The 24,895-nt window shown below is 41.8% G+C and overlaps 1 protein-coding gene across 4 annotated transcripts; it reads right to left on the bottom strand.

The window, feature by feature from the left end:
* Positions 1-1,351: 1,351 nt before the first annotated feature.
* Positions 1,352-23,481, bottom strand: aff1 (AF4/FMR2 family, member 1). 4 transcript variants are annotated; one of them, XM_036140318.1, is made up of 19 exons: positions 23,238-23,481; positions 15,764-15,884; positions 12,970-13,785; positions 10,874-10,915; positions 9,480-9,563; positions 8,916-8,949; positions 8,509-8,566; positions 6,890-7,028; positions 5,864-6,787; positions 5,686-5,774; positions 5,378-5,597; positions 5,195-5,289; positions 4,035-4,098; positions 3,779-3,915; positions 3,515-3,586; positions 3,256-3,349; positions 3,138-3,178; positions 2,832-3,052; positions 1,352-1,822 (listed from the first exon to the last, which is right to left on the bottom strand). In XM_036140318.1, the coding sequence occupies exons 1-19, from the start codon at positions 23,252-23,254 to the stop codon at positions 1,701-1,703; spliced, it is 3,390 nt and encodes a 1,129-aa protein (XP_035996211.1). In that variant the 5' UTR covers positions 23,255-23,481; the 3' UTR covers positions 1,352-1,700. The 4 variants fall into 4 exon arrangements, with proteins under 4 accessions (XP_035996211.1, XP_035996210.1, XP_035996212.1 ...); XM_036140317.1 differs by having other exon boundaries at positions 8,916-8,952; XM_036140319.1 differs by lacking the exon at positions 3,515-3,586 and having other exon boundaries at positions 8,916-8,952.
* Positions 23,482-24,895: the final 1,414 nt, after the last annotated feature.

The raw sequence follows: 24,895 nt of genomic DNA on the forward strand, positions 1-24,895 counted from the left end.
TTAACGACATCCAGCTGAAGGTTCTTACATAAAAATAACTTCCAATTCCATGGCACTTTACTTAAAAAAATACTACTTGTCTGGCTGAAAAAAAATAAAGCAAGGAACAATATCATAACCTTGTTCAGGACTTTCATTTTAAATGAACAAAAGTCCAGTGCTATTCCTGTGCTAGTCTAGACCTTCTCCTTCAGCATTGCACACCAAAAACTTTTTACCCCCCCCAAATAAATTAGAAGTTGTGATTTCAACAAAAACATCTTATTGCTTTGAGTCCAACAAGCACCGTCCAGCCTGTTTAGCTTGGTCTTCGCCACACAAACAAATGAAATTACTAACAAAAATGTGAGAACATGACATGGATGAAGCAAAAATAAATACAAACTTGGAAGCGACTGAAGCAGGGGTCTGGCTGATCGGCATCACTGTGAAAATATGACAACAAAAATCCCCAAAACTCTCTCCGTTCGGCATCTTTAAAGTTCAGCTAAAGCTAGTGAGTGTTCATCCTCCGTCATTAACAGGCGAGGGTGTGCACAAAGAAACTGGGTGTTCAGCCCACTTATAAATGTATCCAAACTGAAATCTTACAACCAAACATGCGTATACGAACAGCTGCTAAAGCAGGACTTTCATATCGGTGATTTCACAAGAGAGGACTAGCCGCTACAAAACAAACAGAACAAACCAACCTTTGGCTGAACTTTAATCTTATGGTTTCAACAATCCAGCTCGGTAGCCTGTGCCGACAGGAGGAACGACGGGAACGAGAAGCTCTTCATCAGAAATATTTGGCTGTATGGTTTCCTCCAGATGGGGAACACAAGTGCAGCCTTCTTCAGCTTTGGTCTGTTGAACCTGCCATTAACTAGCAACAGTATGATCATCAAAGAGGTCGGAGGAGACATCCTAATGCAAACCAACCATTTACAGCAGCAGATAAAATTAAGACATGAAGAAGAAGAGCTGCTTTACGCCACTAAAGCTCTGGCTGCACTCGATCCGCGGTGCTTTGTGCACCTGAGTGTCTGATGAGGACTAAACCACAGGCAGTTCTTAGTAAGGCACAAAATTACCATTATCATTCGTAATTATTGCACATAAAGGAAATGCAGAACCCATCAGAAGTGTAGCTTAAAATAAGTTAAAGGCAAATTTCTACTCGTGTGGCACTATTGCAACAAGCCTCATCAGCTCAAAGCGATGTTTCACAATCAAACGAAGAACATGAAGCCAGCAGAAACAGAACTGCAGGGTCGACAGACCGAATAGGGTTTAAGTGCCAGGGTTTTCCCGATTAATGTCTCTTCAGGGATCTCGTCAGAGATCATAATACTAAGAACAGTTGTGGAAAAAAAAAAAAAAGGCTCACAGCAATATTTGAACCACAAGCACATGATTAAGTGAGATGATTCACAGAGCCCCAAAATGGCACTTCTGGTAATATTTGATTTGCATCCTTCCATGTTTGTTTAAAGCTCTGGTTTCACATCATGAGGAACAACATAATATATATGCAGAGGATTTAGATGAGCGCAGATATCTTTGTCCCAGGGAAAGATAAAAAAAAAAAAAAAAGAAGTTTTAAATGAATTCATGAAGCCATCTCCAGAACGGGTAATTCCAAAACAATCATCTGCCATGGACTTTGATGATGAAATAAGATGATGTCCGAAAGAGACAAGTCTAGGCCTCCAGCATCATAGCTTTTGGGTGCCCAGTCTCAACCAGTGGACTCCTTGTCTGACGTAGCGGACCATGAAGCTCATACTTGAAATCAGGCTCAGAGGGCCCATGGCAGCGTCCAGCTCTGGGAAAATACCTGAAACACAGATGGATTGGAGACTGAGTGTCCAAGAGGAGATTAATGCAATCTCAGCCATTTCTGGCTCAGATCTCTGGCTGGATGTGGATTTAAAATGAACATAAGAGGACTCCAAAGGTGAACGCCACAGAAAGTCACTGTTAACTTCCTAATTACTTAGTTTTTTGCGAAACTCTGTGACTTTACAGAGCTGATGACTTTTTCGTTTAGTATAAATTTCCATGTTTTGATTGCTTACCTACAAAATCAGACTCTGCCAATCGACCATAATCACCTGTGATGGATTTAATCTGCAACCCTTTTAGCAGTTACAGATAGTTAATTGGTTGTGTGTAGATTTTATGTGTATGCAATGCAAAGGAAAGTAAAAAACAAAAAATAGGGAATTATATAATGGAAATGTTTTTTCTCCAGTACCCTATTTTTCTTTCCATTACTCATCCAGTCCTGGAAACAACCAAAAATCAAACATACCTGGACTACACTGGGACGCTGTGCAGTGAACAGCTATTTAAAAAACATTTTATTAGCTTGATGGTATATTTGCAGGTAAGCTACTTCAAATCGACTCCAGCGTCACATCGTACATCGCCACCCACTGGCCTACCAGTGCAAAATTACAAAAAAAAGACAATCTGATAGAAATGCAAAGCTGCTGGAGAACATCTTGCCTTTCCTTTGTTGTCAACTGATGTTATCCATTCATGCACCTTGCATCTAAGGTCTAATATCACTATAAATTTATTTTAAGTCCTGATTTTATATATTGGGAGGAAGTTGTAATTAAGCATCCTCTGCACTAAAATCAACTTTCCGGATCACTGGTGATATTTTGCTGACGTTTTTACCCAAACTGGTACGATCCTGTTCTTGGACATATAAGTAACTGTTTCTCTAGTGAAAAATAAAAAATAAAAGCCATGTTGTAAAACTACAACTTACATTTGTATACTAATAATAATAAAGTTTAAAAGAGAAGCTAACCAACCAGATTTTTCATTCTTACCGCTGCCTTGTAGTGCCAGTTCCTCTGCCTGCTCCCAGATGTCATGAGCACTTAGAAATAATGTAGTGATGTTGACATAGGAAAAGGCCACTTGTTCTATGTCATGAGGAATCGCCACGGTGGCGCCAACGGCAGCGATGGCGGACCCGCTGTGGTTGGAACTGGGACCTGAGCTGGTGCTGGCTGGAGACGGCACGCTGGGGGACGAGTTTTCTGCTGTCCTACAGGGTGAGATGGAAAAAAGCTGAACCCCTGCGTGGAGCGGAAAACTTGTTTTTTCGTTTTTTTTTGGGAGGGGTGACTTACTTTGATGAGGAGGGCTGTTTGTCCGACCCCTGAGCAAAGTTCTGAAAGATAAACTGAATTTCACTTTTTAACGCCTTACCAAAGCAGGCAGAGATGAGACAAATTATTTATGACTTACATGAAAGTGATCTGTGAGCGTTTTTGAGAACTTTACTGCAGTTTTTTGTTTGTGACGAAACAAGGCCATGTGCAGGAGCGACTGGCACTTCAAACTACAAAAGCAAGACACAGAAAGGGTCACTTGAAGAAAAAAAACTGTCGGAGGAAAAACGACGAGAAAGCCACACACTGCAGACATGGCATTTCTGCAGCCGCGTTTTAACCACATCTTGTAATGCCGTGTAGCATCGGCGACAGGAGATGACGCTTCCCCTTACCATAAAGCTAAAAAGTCCTTTTCTGAGGGGGCAGCAGATGAGTCCACTGGGTTTTTAAGTTTCAGTACAAATCTGCGAGAACGACAGATAAACTCCAGCATGAATCCGAGAAAATACGCGTCACACTGTGGCGGGAAGCTTGCGTCACATTTGCAAGAAGATTTCAATGCCCAGTGTGTGACAAATATTGGGGAATGTGCATGCTATTGGCAAAGTTTTCTGATCAGTATACGCCAAAGCCCCTGAAAAAGTGTGATGTCTTACTTGAGGAGCTCCACTGTCTCTGCAAACATTGTATAGGAAGACATTGAAATCTGGGGATCCTTCTCCATGGCAATGCCACTCTCAACAAAGAACATGGCTGCTTCCAAGTAGGTGAACGCTTTACTAAGCTTATCTGGCTACAAAGACATAATAGAATACCAGAGTAAAAAGGCAGCTACATGCACTGCGGCGTGGAGTGTGGTGCATTTTTTTTTTTTTTTTTTTTTAAAAAGGGAAGAAAAAAAGACAAGCTTACCTCAGCATCTGCCCTGTGTTTGAGTTTCTTAGCCTCTTTTATATAATGGTTCACTGGATACTGTCTGTGAAACATGGAAGTCATCACGTGACATCACAAACACAAATTAGTGAGACACAATTGTTGCCTTATAGAAAGAGAAAAATGCATAAAACGATCACATGGATCTTTAGCTCTTTAAAAAGGGGAGTTCTCCTTTCAGCTGGCGCTACATGCATGATCGCTGAGGAGGCGACCGTCACCAATGCTGCACGCCGATGACCAAATGCAATCTGATTGGTTCCCTTAGACGGAAACCTTTCAACCAATCTGAATAGACTTAACTGCATTGTTTGATAACTAGGATTGTGTACTTGACTTGGAATCCGTCTGCATGTTTCGACTGAACAGATATTTTTGTGTGCCTTGAGACGTCATACACATTGGCACTATATAAATAAACTGAACGGAATAAAAGATGTACATGTAAAAAATGTGCTCCAAGTTTTAGCTGGTCTTTAAGTTTTAACATCACGGTTTTAATGAAAACTGAAGTGCTGCAGTGTGGTGTTACTCTTAAAATCCTCCCAAGGAGCTGCCATCATGTAAGAAACAGTACAAGCAAAAGAATTTGTTTCTGAAGGATGTACATCTTTAACTATTACTTCTTGATAATTTCAAAATGTTAAGAAATATGTGAAAACCTCCAGATTTATGGAATAAAAAACCATACATGCAAAAGTATTTACACCCTCTGAACATTTTCAAATTGCCACCAAAAAAGTGTATTTTATGAGATACACCAACACAAATCTGGCCATTCTATTTATTTTATTTGTTTATAATAGGAATCTGGAAGGCATCTGAGTAACATCTGGAGGAGCAACTGGCTGTAATGGACTGTTTTTAGGGTAATTAGGGTTTAGGGCGCTGAATACAAACGGCACACTGCACTTTTGATTTTTATTAGTAAACAAATAAATCATAAAAATCACGACAACCATGTTTCTATGTCCTTCCACCTCAGAGAGACGCACTACTTAGCGTTGCTCTAGCGCACAAACTCCCAATCAAACACAGAGGTTTGAGGCTGTAAATATATACAAATACTTTTCAAGCCTCTTTGAGCAAAAAAAAACAAACAAAAAAATTTCCTTTGGGGGTGGGGAGAAGAATTCTACCTCTTGTCAAATTTCAGCAAGGATCTGTTGCTGACGGCTTCTCTTTGGGGCTGGGAGGTGGATGGCACATCAACACTGCCCTTTGGGACCTTTACCTGTCATTGCAGAAGACAAGTTGGGTTGTAAACATGCTGCGGTTATGTTAATCATACATATTACCACATATACAGCAGTTTGAACAACCTTTTTATGGAGCGGGGGTTGTGGTGGGTGTTTCCCTTTGATCTTCTTGTGCTTGAGGGAGTCCTTACCCGTGGCCTTCTCCGTCTCCTTACCGGCCTTGGGTAGCTTTGCAGAAGAGTGATCCTGTAGCTTTGACGCTTTAACAATGTCTTTGGACGTTGCAGGGTCCTGGGATGTTTTCGTAGCCTTCGTTTGACCCTTGCTTGGTTTGTTGGAGCTCCTGTAGGAAAAAACAGATAAAGTTAGTGTGAAGTGATGAACAGCATGCCGATAAACGATCAGATCTCTCTCTGCTTTAGTGGACGTACTCTACTTTGACAGAAGTACGACTTAATGAGGCATCCTTGTTTTCCAACTTGGGTTTCTTCTTGGGAGGGCTTTTAGTCTCCACCTTGACCTAAAAAAGGAAAGATCATTGAAATAACTTTTTAGCGATAAACATGAGTACCAGGTAAAGCATCCCTCCACGCCAAACAGCTTCCTCACATTTTGAGACTTTTTATTGGCTTTTCCGGGTTTGTGTGCTTTAGAAGACTCTTTGCTTGCCTCATCCTTCTCTACGACCAGCGCTGGTCTCTTTGACTTGCTGGGAATCCCTTTGTTATTGCTGGACTCCGGGGGGACTCTAGAGAGCAGACCGAGCTCAATCTTCACCAGCAGGGATTTAGGAAGCTGGTCATGGTCCCTTGAACCCTTTGCTGCCTGGTGGGGCTTGCGCGAGTGCTTGTGGGTCGATTTGCGAGGCACCTCGCTTCCTGTATTGGGACAGCTGACTCTGATTGGAGGAGCAGCGGACGGGGGGTCCGGTTGCGTGGGACCCTGGGCCGAGCAGCAGCAGGGGTTAGGATACCGGACGCCACAGGACGGACAGTGAGCGCACTCCACAGTGGCGACCTCAGACCCAGCCTGCTTATGATGTTTAGTGTGTTTCGTCCTTTTAGCGTCTCTTTTAGCGTCTCTTTTAGCGTCTCTTTTAGCGTCTCTGCTGTCCTTTTTGTGTTGCCCCGTTTTTGACTTCACTTCGACTTTGTCAGTGAAACGCGGCTCCGTCGTTTCTGTGGTTGCGACTACCTCAGCTTTGACAGCGAGCGCCGTTTCAGCTCGGTCCGGGCAACCTGCCGCAGACGGCTTGGCCAGTTTCCTTGAACTGCTGCAGCGGCTCCCGCCCTCCGAAAGGAGTTTCTTGCTTTTGCTCTGCCTGCAGGAGCCATCCTGGACGCTTTTAACGCTCCGCTGAGGAACAGCCGGGTCAGCGGTGAGCTCTCTTTGCTGAGATGAGGACTTGGACTCCTCTCCGGCGTCTGCACGGCTCTGCTTGGAGGTTTGAGCATCAGTGCCTGAGTTCTGCTGACGGGACCTAAGCCACTCTCCCAGCTGCCAGTCACGATGGCTCCCTGCCAGAGCATCAGGCTATGAGAAAACAACACAAACATTGGAGTTACTGAATAAAGAAAAAAGGCATGTGAGAAAAGCATTGTGTGATCAGGAAAACGTAGTAAACGAATAAAAGACCTCGATTTGAACTAGTTTGCTCTCTGGAGGTTTTGGTTCCTTAGTGGGGAGGTCACTGTCCGAGTCCGACTCTAAGCTGCTCTCAGAGTCGCTGGAGCTCGTCATCTCGGCATCACTGGAATGTGTGGCTTCAAAGGAACTACAGACAAATGCACACAGATTGGCATTAAAAAGTACTTTTTAGCTGTCAACAATACATGGAGTTGGAATCACGTTTACATACACTGAATAGAAAAAAAAAACAAGTTTTTTCTCCTTCTCTCCATCGGTTAATAAATCAGACTAAACCTTTACCGTCTTAGGTCAGTCAGGATTATCAGCCAGAATGCCAGAATATCTTTTCACCTTCTTTAGTCAGAAGTTTACATACATTAGGTTGCTTCGAAATCATTTAGGAGGTCCAGATGATGAAGTCATTGCTTTATTTAACTTGGATAAAGTGACCAATCAGAAGCTCACAGAGAAAAACCCGTGGCTGTTATCAGGATGTCACTCAAAGACACCGCCCTTGACTGACGTCCTTAGGGAAATCTAAAGAAATCTATTGAAATATTTGGAGACATTCATGAGTGTGAAAGCAATATTAAAGTGTTTGGCCATAAGGACCATTTTTAACATTCGAAAGGACGAAGAGCAGAGCTTCAAGACACTATCTCAGCTGTGAGGTGCAGGGATGGCAGCATCGTGTTGGGAGGTCTGCTCCAGGAAGGATTGACGCAATTCACTAAACTAGACGGCATCACAAGGACAAACGTTATGAGGGAAATATTTAGAAGGGGCCGAAACTCAAAGGGCCAAGGTTGTAGAAGAATAGCCAAAACATCTACTAGCCAAAAGTCGTACTGTTTAAAGAGAAATTCTACCAAATACAAAGGAAATGTATGTTAGTGTCTAAAGATTGAACAAAATTCTCTCCATCATCACTTGGTCATTGTATTTTTTTTTTTAAATGTTTTCTGCAAAGTTCATAGTCCTGGGCAGATCTCAGTTGAAATGGGAGACTCTTCTAAAAGTCAAAAAGGCTTCGCCCCTGCCGGGTTTTAGCCTGGACTTAGGAGCTAGCCATAGGAGATGGTTTGACAAGAGCATAAAAGATATTTTAGGTACACAAGTCAAACCATGGAGACCCTTAAAAGGAAGTACAATTAAAAAAAAAACTCTAAAATCGAGTGGAAGCCAACACAAGCAAACTTAAAGTGAGATCATTTAGTTGCGTCCTTTGGTACGGGTAACAAGGGGAGTAGCTGAATTTTAGACAAGTTTCAGGTGAAAAAAAGTAAAACCTGATCAGGCACATTATCCAAAGAGTTACAAGTAATCCAATCTCCAGGAGCTAGAAGCCCTGATCAGTCCTACTATGGCAGGTTAGCCTTGATCTTAGCCTGAGTGAACAACTGAGCTAATTTTAACGTCAGGACTAAATTCTGTGTCCAAAGCAAAGCTAAAGAGAAACGCCACAGTCAGAGGGAGCCTTCCAAGACTATTTAATTCTAGTAAACCGGCAGAACAAGAATGACTGGTTTATGTTCCTTTAATTTGAGGAAGAGAACCTTCATCCGCGGTACAGGTTTACCATTTAAAATGAGACAGGTGTCCTTCTGAGAGGTGTGGTTACTTACTTTGAGGAGTTCTGCTGGCTGTAATGAGGCGGCTCTTTAGCGGTGAATTGATGGTTTTCTGAAAAGAAACATTAGAGATGCTTTCAATTTGATTGTGAGATTTGGATCAACTGGAAGCGACCAATCAGGGACAACGCGTGAGAGTGTTAATAACAGAGCAGGTAATTCATCTTAGTGGGGCCACAGACAGCTATACAAGCACTTTTACTTAAACCTTCATCGGCTCTTTCAGCAATATTTGTCTGAAGTAAAATTACATCATTTTTAATCTCTTATCATTTATAATTACCTATTAGCTTAATTTTCTACTTTTCACTTGCTTTTTAACTTGCCGTCTAAACCAAATCCAGATCTAATGGGTTCAAACAGGTCGACTGATTGGCCAAGACAAACTGAACGTTACTCACTTTCTTCTCGACATGAGGAGACTTGTTCTGCTTCCTGCTGGGGTGGAAAAAGAAACGCATTTCATTACTCATCTGCAAACGTTAGTCTGTTTCTCCGCTGAAATGATGACTGTTAAAGAGGCAAAGCTAAGAGTCATTTCTCCAAACCCATAGGATCCTGCCAAACATGTAATGTAGCTACGTTCCTGCGCAGAAGGCACCTTAGCTTAACGAGACCAAACGTCGTTTTAACCGCAGACTTGCACTTTAAATATGATCATGGTTTTTTAAATCTGAGGCGTTTACAAGAGGACAAGAGGTTAAGAAATCACAACAAGTTTAATGATAATCTGCTCCAAGTGCATGTCTCATCTGGAGACTTTCATTAGGTGGAGGTCACAGCAGCTTGATCTCCCTCCCTCCAACACACCCAACACGGCCTCCAATTGAAAACCTCCCTGATTTTAGGAATAATCACCGTTTCTACCCTCGTGTTGGGACCAGAACCTTGGATAAACAGTGTTGTTAGAGCGCAGAGAGAGGGAAAACTTTAGATTGCTAGACAACCTAAGTGCAAGAAGGTACCTTTGGTGGGACTGGAGACTTGAATGGCTCAGAGGGTGGTGTGTGTATAGCTGTCAGCAGAGGGGGCCATGACTGAGTCATTTCCTGTCAAGACAAAGGAGGTAATTTATGTATGTTAAAAAAAAAAAGGCTTGATTCAGCTTTAAATTAAGCATAGGTTCATCTGTTCTGTACCATAAACTACAATAGGAGAAATTATTTCCACTAAATTAAGTCTGTAATACAGGAGAACATCGCAAAAAAGCAGCCAGTTTTTAGATGAAGCTGTAAATTAAGATATGAATTTTCAATGAATTAACACATCACTCATTTTTTATGCAAATTTGACAACCCAAATTAGTAAAGCCAAAAAAAAGCATCAGGACAGTGCTGTGAAAAAGTATTTGCCTTATGATATTTTTCTTCTGTTAACTATTTTGCTCACATTTAAACATTCCTGGAACAAATTTTAACATCGGAGATAAGAAGCCTGATTAATACCAAAAGCGGTTTTCAAATGATTTTGTTACGAGGCAAAAAGAGGGACCTAAACCAATCTGTTCCTGTGTGCCATCTTTGTTCTAATCCAGCAACATCGGACGGTTTCCAAGCATAAATCGCCTATTTAAGGTCCTACCACAGACTTTGACTAGTCCATCCCCATCAGATGTGGACTTGCTGGTGGGCTTCCGTTCATTGTCTTGCTGCATATTTTACCAAAACATTTCAGGATTGTCGAGATACGTTCATGGGTGTCTGGACAACAGCCTTATTTGGGATGAGAATAGAGCGCATTTTTTCTTGCATTTTCTTACAGGGGTTACTAACGTTAAATTTGGAAACTGTTTTGTTCCTGCAAAGTCTCAAAAAGGTGTGAGAAAACCCCATGCAATGCATGAAATACATACGTTTATCTTTAGTATGTCTGTTAGGCGACTTTTTACTATATTCTTCCCCTGACAGAAATGTTTCCATGTTTCTTTTCCTTTGTGAACTCAGGATTTGGGGGAAATTAAGCAAGTAAAAGAACCACAGGAGAAAGGCCCAGATAAACGATACAGCCAAGCGTGCAGAGGACTGTGCAGGACTACAGAAATCAGTTTTGAAGAATAAGTTTGTGTGAAGAAACCACACACAAGGAGAACAGGTTAGATTAAATGGTGCAGGTTGGAAATGACCCAATAGAGACTTTCTGTCTCCTGATCGCCATAATAGCCCGAGAAGACAGAGTGTCCTCATATTTGGTCCCAGTCTGGTGTCGGCATACAGCCCGCAGTTACAACCACCCATCCCAAATAAAAAAAAATAAAAATAAGCAGCATAAGTAAATCAAAGTAATTTGCACTATACTTGAAAAAGTAAAATGACTCCATTCACACTGAGCTATAAATGTGGGCATAAGAGGCTGCACTTACCCTTAAGATATCTTCCACACATAGAACTTCATCAGATGATGCCTTTAGAGCAGCAAAGAATAATTTTGATATTTTGTCAATACTCCGATTAAAAAACAAACAAAAAACACCCCAACAGAGATATTTATTCAGATATATATTTATCTAATTACCCTTTGGAATTATTGAAGTATTTTTGAATTGAAGTTAGCATTGCTAAAATCAAAAAGACTATAAATACACGATTTATCAATATAGCTATTAACAAATTGAAGGGTTGGGATAGGTATATATAGCCGTTGGTTCCATGAGACCGTCAATAAATGGCGATTCTTTCAAAAATATGACAAATAGTGTTAATGTGTGCCATTTAGAGGTGCCTTTACACCTCTTAATGTAACGGGTGTTCTTCCGCAGCCTTTTTGACAACAGAGTTCATTTTTTTGAGCAGCATTTTTCTAGTGTGTAGTTCTGACTGTATTGTGTGATGCATTTTAAATCTTTTTGTCACCAATTTTAGATTTATCGCAAAAATATATCAACTTAGGGTTGACGGAGGCAGAGGAGAGCAGTCAAAGGGCACGTTCTTTGTATGTGAAAAGCTTGTACCTTGTGAAAAGCTACAGGAAGGAGAAAGGAAAGAGAAAACTACCTGTGAAGTAGGGCTGTGCAATTAATTGCATTTGCAATATAAATCGCGCAAATCACAGAGCATTGCAATTTTTAGTCAGGTAACTTTTAATAAGAATGAGACGCGTGTCCGTTCTCACTCCAGCCCTTTGGGTGGCGGCAATACAGTTAAAGTGGGTTTGCCAACACAGGGAAGGGGACACAGACTTGCAGCTAGCAGGGAGGTCCATGCGCGTGAGCTAGAAGTTAGCAGTTTTTCACCCAACTGTAAAATGCGCAACGTTGTACTGCGGAGAAGAGAGCATTCAAGGCCAAGAAAACAATAAAACCCTGGAGCCAAAGAAGAAAGCTCTGTCTGTCTTCTGAGAACGCTGTAGTGTCAAGAAATGCGACTGTGTTGAGGTGACGCTAATACTACACAGAAACATGACTAAGCTGTATCAGCACTTAAAAAAAAAAAAAAAAAAAAAAAAAAAACACACAACAGATGGTTGTAGTTTTTCTACATTCATGATGACTGTACGACAGAAATTTACTCCACCCCGCCAAGCATCGGTGACAGACATGATTTAAAAATCATGAACGCACTTCAAAGCGGCACGTGTCACTCACCCAAGGTTCTTAGTTACTAAAATACTATTTTGTTTTACTGGCGTAAAGTAATTATGAATTTATTTAATGTATTATTGATGTTTGTTCATTTCAGTTTCATCTTCTAAAGAAGTGTTCTTTTTGTTCCCCCCCAAGTGCACCTAAGTTAATATTTGTAAACCCATTTGTTTCACTGATTAGAGATCAGTTGTATCAGAGTTTATTCGATGAATAACTAAGTTTTGCCATTGCATTCAATACCACTACCATTGTTTTTATTTATAGCGGTGTTTGTTAGCTGCACAATGCACTTTATGTTGAGCAAGGATTAATGTTCAACTCAACAAGCTGTGCTCTTGAATACAAATATTTGGCTCCATAAAACAAAAAAATAATGAAAAAAAAAATTATATTTTCTGTTTTAATTAGTTCTCGTCTATAAACACGTGCATTTATAGGACATATTTGTCGCTTGTAATGAATGCATAGGAAAATCTAAATAAGTTTACAATCGCAATTTGATTCTTTGCAAAAATGGCACAGCCCTACTACGAAGAAAGACGTGTAAAACAAAAAGGAAGAAGCTTCCTGCCCCAACGATCGGGAAAGCCGACTCTGGGTTTCCGATGTTTGTATCGACGTCTGACGTTGTTCAAATGCCAAACGCAAAATTGTAACCATTCAGACTGTTTACGGCTACTGCAGTGAGTTTAGGGGCCTACAGTAGACGAGTCGGAGTAAATGCAGAGCCAATGTGCTCATCCTAAAACGTTGCCATTTTACTCAACTAGTGTCTCGTATTCACATCTCAACCAGATGCTAAAGCACATTTTAGATTATTACAGTTGCAATATCTGACATTGTGAGAGAAAGAAAAAAAATAAAATAAAAATCACCTCCAAGAATTGAGGAGTCATCTTTGTCTTGGCAATGTCAGTTTTGCCGATCAGCTCCGGCAGCGGTGCGTAACGCTCCGGTGATGGCTTCAGCTCGGGTGACTTGTCCACCACCTGGTCCTGACCATCCATGGGCCGCACATAGGCTGTTGGCTTCTGGGTCAGGACTGCTCCGGCCGGCTTGGACGGCAGCAGCGAAGGAAAGGTCTGGGAGGGCAGTGCGCTGGGCTTGGCTTGGGGTGGAGGTGGATTTATCGGCGAAAGCTGAATGTTCAGCGTGAAAACGGTCCCGCTGCTGGTCGACCCTGAGGAAATATCGGGGGACCCCTGAAGCTGATGTCTACTGAGAGCGTCCCGGGTATCCATGACAATATTGCGGTCACAGGAATGTAGGACGGGAAGAGGCTTAGCATCTGGAGAGGGGGCAGACGTTTCCTGGGGAAGGCTGATGACCCCCCTGAGATCTGGGAAGACTTCGCTCTCCTTTTTGTGATGCCCTGAGTGTCTGAGCTGACCGGGGGTCAGAGGAGGGGCTGACAACCTGGATGGACGCCCGCGGCGGCTTGGCGACGAGACGGAGGCGGGCGACGGGTACGAGCTATTAGATGTCCCTTTCTGACTTTGGGTAGCCGTGTAAAGCTCCTGACTGTGGATCAGGGTCTCGCGTGATTGACCTGCAGCTGGCCGGTTCTGATCCGGCTGTGAGAGGGAAGGAATGGGTAAAGGCTCGAGTGGAACGGGCGTGGGATTGTTCACGTCTTCGTAACTGCCCAGCATCCTTTGGATTCGATCCGAGAGCTCGTCCCCTTTGTTCGTCTGCGAAAAAGAAAAAAAGGACATTTACACTGCTGAGAAACACGTCTCAATTAAACAGAATTACAACGAAAAAAAAACACAAACATATTTGCAACAATGGCCGTGAAAACCCAAAGACACCACATTAAATATTTAGATACAAATAACTTCAAACTTCCTCCTGGCCTTCGTGTTAATGAGAAAATGTTTCCTCATTGCACACCTCCCATGAGAGTTCGACCCTTTGATGAACTTACTTGGAAGCCCAGACCAGGGTGAGTCATTTTGGACGTCCTCCACTTGAAGGCTGTTTTCTGTATAGCGGAATTGGGGCTTTTATGTTCTTTTGAGACCTCTTTAATGCTTTAGAGACTCAAACTGCTACAATCCTCTTTCTGAAGGCCTCAGATAGCTCTTCTGATCTGGGACAAACCTTCAAAAACGCTGAGTACAGCTGTGCAAACATGTGACATTAATATAATACACAAGTTTAGGTGGGAGTGATAATTAGTTACCACAAAAGGCAATTTTCTTCAACTTCAATGAATGATGTATCAGAAGCAACCCCTTACTTACTAAATTAATTCGCTATAAAAAGCTTTATTCAGTTAAAATTATCCTAAGCAGCTTCCCACCAGCTGCGTTCAGATTCAAACTGATAAGTATATCAGAAATCACCTTTTCATCATTCTTCTGCCCCCACAGATTGAATCCTGTAGAGGAGCAGCTAGTGTTTCACTGACCTTAAGGCCCCTAGGTTTGCCCTGGCAGGGGCAGAGCTATTTTGGCCACAGAGGTTATTTATTTAGGCCATTAGCAGGCTCAGAGGAGGAAGGCAGATGTTACCCCAGGCTGAAATCCGTCAACTTAACACTTTTCAATTACCGTTTTTATAGAGATTCAACAACCGAGTCATTGTGTTTCAATACATTTCTACATTTAAAACTCTCCCCAAAATAACAAAAAATATTTCTTGTAAGGCTACATAAACAATTTTATGCGTCGGCCGGTAAAGCGTTACAGTGACCAGAGATTTACTCAGTATGTTTTGGAGGATAAAGTAGCGGAGCAAAGCCCATGCCAGTCAGCCTCTCTTAATTACAATGAAGACACATTTTCTTGTTTTGAAAGACTTCTCTTCAAGGGGGGGGGGGGGGTGGGGGAGAGAAATCCCAGACTGTAATGTTAAGGAAACCAGAGGAGCGACACTCTTAGTAAGGTGATACTGAGTTGAAATAACAGTTGGCAAGCCATTAGCGGCACGTCTGTTTATCCGTCGACTCCAGGCTGGCAACCCAGGCAGATAGCTGGACTAATAGATCTGCTAATATCAGCTATGGCTCATCTATAAAGAGCAGAACGACAAAAAAAAAAAAAAGGGATACTACTCCGAACAATAACCTGCACAATACTGCATGTATGGGAAGTAACGTTAACATTAGGGAGCGGCCAAGTCAGACTGGAATCTGATGGAGAGTCGGGCTCAACATTAGGGTGATGGCAAGGGGGCCCTCCAACCTCAAACACTAATTGCCAAAATACCTGTGGACACATGAATTCAGTAAATATAAGTAGATGATTGCTGTAAACCCAATACAGATTTATTCAAAAAGGTAAATCATTTCATTCCAATAAAATTGACACTCCTTTTATATTGTTTTAAGATCCCTTGACGGATAGCAGCGTCATCGCCCATCTGACATTTGCAGATAATATCAAACTAGAATGCTGTGATTAAGGCCTTGGGTACCAGCGGCTCAGCTTATACAGCCCACATTTTCATCTTGAACTTTCATCTTGAACTTTTACAACCTTCCCGAGCAAAGCCGAGATGAGCACACTGCTATTCATAGAAACCAGGAGTTACGCGCCCTGCCAGGGGCCGCGCTTCTCTTTGCATGTACACCGTCCAGCTTGCCTGGACGGATCTATCAGATGGCCCAATAAAAAGACACCGTTGTTCTTTGAGCGTCGCGCTCCCTCTAAAGTCCGTTCTCACCTTGTAGGGTTCTGCAAAGAGTGGCACGTTTTCCGCGTCGAGTTCTTTGATTTGGCTGGTTTCTTGGATCCTTTGTTCCCATGCTCGGCGACGGAGAAGGTTCCGTTCTTCATTGTGTACGCTGGGAAATTAGATAGAAATACAAATAGGCTAAATTAGCACCTTCTTTACAAGTAGATCATGCTGGGACTTACAATATGGAAATCTGACCAGGACACTGAATATTAAAGTATATATATATATATATATATATATATATATATATATATATATATATATATATATATATATATATATATATATATATATATATATATATATATATATATATATATATATATATATATAAAGAATTGCAACTAAATCGTTCCAGCACCAATAAGCCAACGGGAAATTTCTGCAAAAACAGAAAAACAAAAAAACAAACAAAGAAAAATGGGAGCTGCAAACATATGATGTCTTTTCACAGACTTGTTAAACCCAAGGGATGAGAACAAATCTGCCCTTACACACCCCTCACATCACTTCTGCCAAATCCCGAGAGGATAAATTTTAATTTATAGGAGCCCATTAACTGAAACAAATCATAAAATATTATAAAATGGGGTGGGGTGGAGCAATTTCCTTAGGGACCAGGCCAAGCTACGCGTTTTAAACATATGAACACTGAATTTTCATGTTTCACGGGTCTTCCCCCCCCCCTCCCAAAACACTTCTCCAAATCATTGTCACTGACAACAATCCCCGCAGGACGCACGCCATGGCAACACGGGGAGCAGCAAAGATTTGGGACCAAGCCAAGCAGAGGAGCACAAACTGGCAATGCCCGGACACCCAGGGGTGATCAACACAACAGGTGTTCCTCACAAATCACCCCATATTACCCAGAGGTAAGCACCAGCCGCCCAGCCCGCCTACGCCCAGATTGCTTCATTTGTTTAGGTAGCAGATCTGGATTTTAGGTTTCATTATGATGAGCACTCACCTTGTTTTCTTTTACATTGAAGTCACACAAGTCGACCAACATTTGCATTCATTAAATACATCACAGAGACCAGAATTAAAGGCTCTATGGTTGAATAAACTGTCTGTAATTGGCAGTATTGGGTAAAAACGTCTTTCTTTTTGGACTCGAGATGAAAACTCTGATATTCTTTCATGAGAGTCAAAAGCAGTAGGTTCAAAACTGTTAAATTGAAAATGTATAGCCACATTAAGAATGCAGCAAAGCCCCCCCCCCCCAAAAAAAAAAAGACTAATCAAATCATATTATAGTAGAATAAAGCGAAACGAATAACATCAACAATCTTTTATTGTCATTATGTAACCGTAATGACATTTTGGTGAGACACCGGCTCAGAATTCACACAAAACAAGACATTCAAGTTGCATAAACCGGCAACACTTCCTGAGAAGCTAAAAAAAAGAAAAAAAGAAAAGAAAAAGTATGCAAATATTCCTTAGCACCTGATAACATTTAAATGTTGCAGACAAAAAAAAGAAAAAAAAAAAAAGGGAAGAGATATATGAGAGATTAAATCATTATAAACCCTGACTGGTCTTTTAAATACCCTTAAATGGTTATAAAACTACAAACAGGAAACTAGTCTCAGTCTTTACAGTCATTGTAAAAGATAATTCATAGGATTTTAGGACTTAAACATACAATTTAGCTTTACCATATGTTCCAAAGTTAAGTACATAAAACCCCAGAGACACAACAAGTGTGCACCACCGTCTGGTTGTGTTGCTTGTTTGACAAAAACAAAAAGATAAAATGCAAAACAGTGTGTGGAGGGGGAAAAAAAAAATGAACCACCCTCAGAGAGAACCTGAACAAATTGCCTTCTGGATAATCTTATCTGGGGTTTTCCCTCCGTGGAAGGCACTAGATTCCTGCACGGCTTTCTTTAGGTCCTGGCCGAGCGTTTTAATCTGGCCGTGGGGCGGACTTTGACCGGCAGCATTGCGCCACATGGACGCTTTTCTTTTTCATACGCGCTCTTGCCGACTTGCTAATGCAGTTAAGGTGATCGTACAGCTGCAGGACACAAATTTAACTTTCGCTAACAAATGGTTGACTTTTTCCCCCCCCATTTATTTCTTTTAATATAGTTGGGCAACAGTAGATGAATAATGTCAGATTATGTGGCCAAAGCATAAGTTCCTGATGCGTTGTGTTTTGCAAAATGTGACGATGAGCTCTGTAGCCAAACACTTACACTCCTCTTGGCAAGTTCTCCTAATGAAGTTTTTTTTTCTAAGGACGCAAACACAGACAAACTAATGCTAATAATATGTCAAGTGCTGCTCCCCTGAGACTGTATTTACTTATTGCATAGGAATGCAGATTCATTCTAGCTCTGTGTGTCACTTTTGATCTCCATACACTAGCTTTAATCAAGGTACAAAATGGGAACAGGCGGTACCAACGTAGCACTCGCAGATGTGTAGCACCAGAAACAGCAAAACAAACACTTGTGGTTATTCTGGGACTATTTCATGATCAATGGACACAAAAGGGTAGAAGAGGAAAAAAAGGAAGAGAAAAATATGAGAAAAGGTTAAAAAACGTAGAGGAGTGAAAAAGGAGAGAACAAGATAACATCTGAGGTATTCCTGCAGGGTACAATTCCTCGGGATGCATGGAGAAAAAGAAAAATCTCAAAAAAAGAAGCAACAACAACAACAACAACAACCACCATCACCAAAGCAGCAAAGACAAAACGACACCAACCCCAACAGAGGAATTTGAGGCAACATACAGGAAACCCATAAGCACTGCCGTCTCATGCCGTTCTCCTAAAAACGGACAGGTGGAACCATACCCCAGCCTGTGAAAACGTGGCTGAATTTCAACAACTGCAATCTTTCATTTTAAGCAACTTTTTACAGCTGCTGCCAGGCCAACAACTTTTGGCAGAATTTAATCAGAAGAAAAATGAACGAGCTTGGGAAAATGATCCCTTTAAGAACCTCAAACTGCATCCAAGTCTGTTTAGGCAAGGCAAGGCGAGTTTATTTGTATTAGCCCAGTTAATACACAGAGCCACTCAAACACTGCAAAAAGAGAACTAAAAATAAGTACAATCTTCTTGAAATTAATGTATTTCTCTTTGATTTGAGCAGGTAAATAAGATTATTTGCCAATAGAATGAGTATTTTACCCTTAAAATATGATAATTAGATATACTGCACTTGAAATAAGGATATATAGAGATGAGTTGTTCCTATTTTAAGTGTAGAAAATCTTATTCCATTGGCAAACAATCTTATTTACCTGCTCAAATCAAGGGAAAATACTCTCATTTCAAGAAATACTTTCTTATTTTCTGTTCAATTTTTGCAGTGAAGTGCTTTGTTGAACAATAAAGGAGAAAAAGTGACAGAAAAATCTATTTAAAACAAGTAAATAAATCTCTAACCTTGCCTTTCTCTAGCCAAACATCTGATGCTTTCTCTGCGTTAAAGGCATACTATGCAACATTTTTCAGTTAATTAATGTGTTCCATACCGTTTTGGATCATTAAATGAGTCATTTCAGGTCGAACAAAGGTTTTCTAGGCCGCCCTGGGGGTCTGTGGGGGAAATACTGCACTTGCAATTGCAAGAACTCACGGCCCGCACACACAGAAGTCTCACTTTACGGCGAGAACTCCATGTGTTTTTGCCCTGCCATTCACTATACGCACGCGCGAAAGCAACAACAAAGAACCGCGTGTTAACGTCAAATAAACATGCAAGCATGTCAAGTTTTATTATTATTATTATTATTATTATTATTATTATTATTATTATTATCTTTTTTTTTTTTTTTTTTTATGTTGGCGAGACGCTACCGCGGCGGCGGCGGCGAGGCGGCGGCGGCGGCTGCGGCTTGGCGAGGCGGTGGCGGTAGCGTCTTGCCAACATAAAAAAAATAAATAAATAATAATAATAATAATAAAACTGGCGAGGCGAGGTGGCGGCGGCTGCGGCCGCGGCTTGGCGCGGCGGTGGCGGCGGCCGCCTCGCCAAGATAGCGCTGCGGGAAGCTTGATGTTCATATCTTCACTGTGTTAGTCATTGTTTGTACTGCCGTTTTTTCCACTTTTCGTTGCGTTCGCCTGTCTGCTAAGCTCAAAACAACCGCGCCTGGCTTGATGGAGGAACCAGAACAGCTGAGCATCTTTATGACAGTGCACTTTTACTTTCGCCCTCTGGGGGGAGCCTCGCTGGAAAATCAACCCCGGTTGCATAGTATACCTTTAAGCTGGAGAAAATTTCTACCCATACACTCACTGATATGAAAATTCACCTAGGGATTTTATAAAGGACTGTGGTGCCACAGTCATCTATAGTTGAATGTTACCAGTTTATGAATCCTAGGTTACGTTGAAATAATCAAAACTAGAGGATTCATAGCAATGGTGAGCAAAAGGGGCCCAAGAACGGAGCCTGAAGGAACCCCGGCAGGCGAGCTCTGCTAAGACTTAGAAATGTTTCGCCCGGTGACCGCTGGAGAGACGCATTTCACTTGGTGTGACGTTCAGGACAAAAACCGTCTGACCCTTAAAGCTCCCGTCCGCCAGCACGCAGGGGATCCGCCACCAACGGCCTGGTGCTAAATTCAACAACAGACCTTCAGAGGTCTACGAAAGCACACGTCCGAATGAACAACGGACATTCCTGGGAGCCTGCTCGGCGTTACAGTTCTGCTCCTAATGTTCTGGCTTATGGGCCAATTCTGTGTGAATGCAAGTCAGACTGCACCTGTAACGTTCAGGTACAACGGTGCCAACCTTGGCTAGACTACTAAACAGTCTAGAAAGCAAGGGACTTACTGACACAACATCTTAAGAGGGCAAGCGAATGGATTTCTATGCATCAATCTATTGTCTTGTGCTTCTCTGAATTTACTTTGGAAGGTAAATAAGGAGGGAACCTAGATATCCCTCTCCCAGCTCATTAAGGGTGATCCCAGGGAGTTCCAATGCAAAAAAAGATATAAGGTCCCTCCAGAGCATTCCTGATCTGCCCAAGGCGGTGGGTGGGTGGGGGGGGGGGGGGATTTCCACCTCTGGTGGGATTTGCCTGGAAATCCTCCAAGATGCTTTTCTAATATTGGCTATTTAAGTCAGACTGCCTATGTTGGTGCTGTAATAACATCAGATTTTGTTTGTCAGAATATCAGCATCATATTTAAATGGGTTGCTTTGGAAACAACACAGCCCATGCTGACTACGAGTACACGACTTCAACGTTTCTCCCCAGGAACAGCTTCCGTTTGCAGTTGCCAAAAAAAAAGCCACCCTTAACCTGCTGGCACCATCACAAAACTCGGAATGCTTTTAAAATGTGTGCAGGATGCAATTTGAGCGCTAGTGGAGGGTTGATGGTACCCTTATTAGTTTATAATCAGAAGTATAATGTTTCCAGATAACCTAACCTTAAGATAGCGATTGTGGTATGATGTACAGACATAAGTGTGATCCCTCGTAATTTCCCAGAATCATGCCTCCTCCTCCTTGATCGAAAGGTTGCATGGTGATAAATCTGACTGTGGTTTTCTATTGATTAAATGCACCAACTAATGCATTCCTGGTTGTGCTTTGGAGTTTAGTATAATAAAAGAAAAGAAAAAAAAAGGTTTGGGTCAGAGACGTACGTTTGCATTTCCATAATTCACATTCCGTTAGGATTCAGATCTACAGTACAATCAGTGAACCTGCAGTATACATGTGCTTCTTATATGGTAAATGTTGGCTATATTTAATTGATAAATTAAAGGCAAACCTTACTCAAGTCAGTTTGTATGTCTTAAAATCCTTAAACAGAAAAACTGAATTGGGACAACAGGCCACAAAGAAAACTACAAATCTACGTCGGCCAGTGAAAGCCTGATTGGTGGATCTCCAGTACCCACAATTCAACAGCAATAGCTATTATATTTATCAATCCTGTATTTACCGACTTGTGTCAACACAAATATCTGCACAAAACCCTTTTGAATGCATCACAAATGCACCGCTTGTTGTTTTTCTTTGATTTGTTCCCCTGTCCCTGCATTGCAGACAGACAGTAAAGCCCTTTACTGTCTATCAAACCTAAAACTGGACCCTGATTTGTCAAAAAGTATGTTTTTGGTTAACCATTGATCAGAAACACTGCAGCTGCTGGTGGAACGCTGTTTAACAGAGGCATTTTTACTTTAACAAAAAAGGACAAACGGCTGGGCAAACGATAAGATGAGACTATACTGTTTATATCAAGATTGTCTATGTTGCATTATAATTATACCTTTACACATTCCAGTAAGTTATTTTTCAGATGTTTCTCATATTTATCTACAGCTGTTGTTAGAAAAATGGGCCTGTAAGACATTTGGGGTAAAGCTTTGATCCAGAGAGGCCTTTTTTCATAATTACTTTAAAACATAAATCGAGATAAATATCGTATGTCGAGATATTATTTTTTGGTCCATATCGCCCAGCCCTTTAAAAAGGACCAAATAAAGTAAATTAAGTTAATAAATAAACGGGCGAAGGGGAGCACAGAGGAAAGTGATGAGTGGACCGAAAGAAGGAGCGTAAAAGAAAAAGGCCAGAAAGAAACACTGAAACAAAAGGATAGACAGAAAAAAATAAAAGGATGGAAGGAGGCAAAGGGATACAACAAAGGAAAGAAAACAAAAAGGAAGGAAATGGATACAAAAAAAAAAAAATGAAGGAACCAAAAAGGAAGGAAGGTTTAAACAATGCGGCATGGGGAATAGTCTGGAAATATGTATACATTTGTATTCAGACCTGGAAATCACTAGATAAAAGCCCATACTTTCCAGAATGTATGGACAAATCTGACTTTGTCTTAAATTGGACTATAATTGATACGATCTGTCTCTAACGGTAAAACCTGATTTTATTCATGCATTTTATTTGGGACTCATAGGAAACTGCTCATCTTCCCAGATCATGTCGTGATGAGTAATTACTTGTTGCCAAACGCCATGACTCTCCTCTGCTCCCTGACGCCAGGAAGCCGGCGCGCGCTGCTCCGCGGCTGTAGCGCAGCCGCAGTTAAAGGGCCAGCCGCCGTCTTCCAACTAAAGTCGGGACCAACACGAAGCAGCTACAGAGGAGCAGATAGCGAAGCAGGCCGTGCGACGTGAAAGGTTGATGTCCTCCACATCTCGCGGAAGCTGAAAGTCTCCTCGCCCCCCCCCCCCCTCCTCCCTCGCTCCCTCCAGCCTGCCGTTTCCAGCTGATTCCGCCTCCTCCCCCCTGCTGGACCTAGATAGTTTGACACCTCCATAGTCAGTGCTCAAACATACGTTCATTCCCTCTGTCATAAAGTTTAACCGCATTAAAAACACGGTGTCCGCAGCGCTGCCGCTGGCTGGGCTGACCGCCACCCGCTCGGTTTACGTTAACCGGGTTTAACCGTCGGCTAAGCGGGGGTAGCTGCTACCGGGCTAGCCGCGGAAGGTTCTGCCTACCTCGGCTGGGATGCCATGGTGCAGGGCGCCTCTCGCAGCGACCGAAGTTCGCTGTCATGCGTTGTTGTTGTTGTTTTTTCTTCCCTTTTCCTATCGGTCCTCGCCGAGTGGGGAGGTCTTCACGCTTGGTCACATTGTTTACCGGCTGATATAACTGAAGCGGCTCTTCGTAGTTGTTGTTGTTGTTGTCAGCTAAACTGAGCGTGTTTTGGGTTTACTAGTCCAGCCCGTCTATCTGCCTGCCTGCTGGTCTGGACTGTACTACATTTCCCAGCCGCCCGGGGACCAAGGCTCAGCGTTTTATACGCGAGAATCCTCCACCAACAACCCGTTTTACTGCTTTTACAACATAAAATTGATATTATTATCCGATCGGGGCCATGTTGGGGGACTGTTTTCGCTCTTTCGCTGCAGTTTATGCAAAGTTTTGGATATTACCCCTACGAGACAAAACATGGTACGGCCAGTTGTGTTTATAGTGAACCCTACAGGGCTGTCAGGTCAAAGCGGTATAATTTAATGTGAGTGGAAAGCTAGAGAAATTCAGAAAGAAAATTTACATTTTTATATAGGAATCTAGCATTGTAGCATCAGATCTGATGGTTAAACATAATCACCGAAAGACAAGGTTGCTTTATTTCACATGCCGCTCTCGGGTTCCAGTGAATTAATAGCTAGATGGAGAAATTAATGAAAGTATAACGCAGTTTAATGGTTGTCGGTTAAAGGGAACCCTGAATGGGACGTTTACGCAGGATTTGCAAAAATGTTCATACCCCGCTCAGGTTTTTACCCCGTGTCACAATAAACTGCAAACTTTACTGTATTTCATTGGAAAATATTGTTTTAGACCCAGGCAAAACTAATCTGGGCCTGGGCCATAAGTGTGAGGTGGAGCATAAAGGTAAGGTAACACAGTGTGCCAATATTTATGCAACTAAAAATCTAATATAGGTGCCGATTTTTTGCATTAAATATAAGCTGGGCGCCTCCATTTTCCTTGTCCTATCCACTGGCTCCCTTCCTTTCGCCTCAAATTCTTTCCATACGTGGAAAGGAACACATCAAAACGTATTCAATTTGATATTATGCGGTGCCCCCCCCTTCCTCCCCATCCAACACACCCTATTGACCATTTCAACAACTGCCAGTGTGTGTACATATGTATTTAACCCCTCAATATTATCCAACATAACCCTTATCTGTCTTCTTAATTGGCAAATAGAATCAGTCAACATATGAGTAATTTCTTTGATCCTAGTGCAAATACAACTGTTCTCTGAAGGTCAAGGCAGTGTATCAGAGAGTATAAATGAAGAAGCAGCATGACAAAGAAAAAGACACACTAAGATATGTCAAGGATACAGTTCCTGAGGTGTTTTACACAGAGTCAGATCATAAAAACAATACCTTAAGCCTTGGACGTCACAATTCTGACCTTTATGGAAGAGTGGCAAGAAGGGAGCCATTGTTAAAAAAATCAATAAGAATGCATGTTTGTACTTATTGCATAAGTCATGTAGTTGACCATCAAATGTCAGAATCAGAATGCCTTTTATTGTCATTATACACATGTACAACGAGATTGAAGCCAACTCCAAACAGTGCATAAATATCAAAATATCAGTTATCAAAAATATATACAGTGTAAACATTAA

Source organism: Fundulus heteroclitus, chromosome 8 (genome assembly GCF_011125445.2).
Source record: "Fundulus heteroclitus isolate FHET01 chromosome 8, MU-UCD_Fhet_4.1, whole genome shotgun sequence".
Classification (NCBI taxonomy): Eukaryota; Metazoa; Chordata; class Actinopteri; order Cyprinodontiformes; family Fundulidae; genus Fundulus; species Fundulus heteroclitus.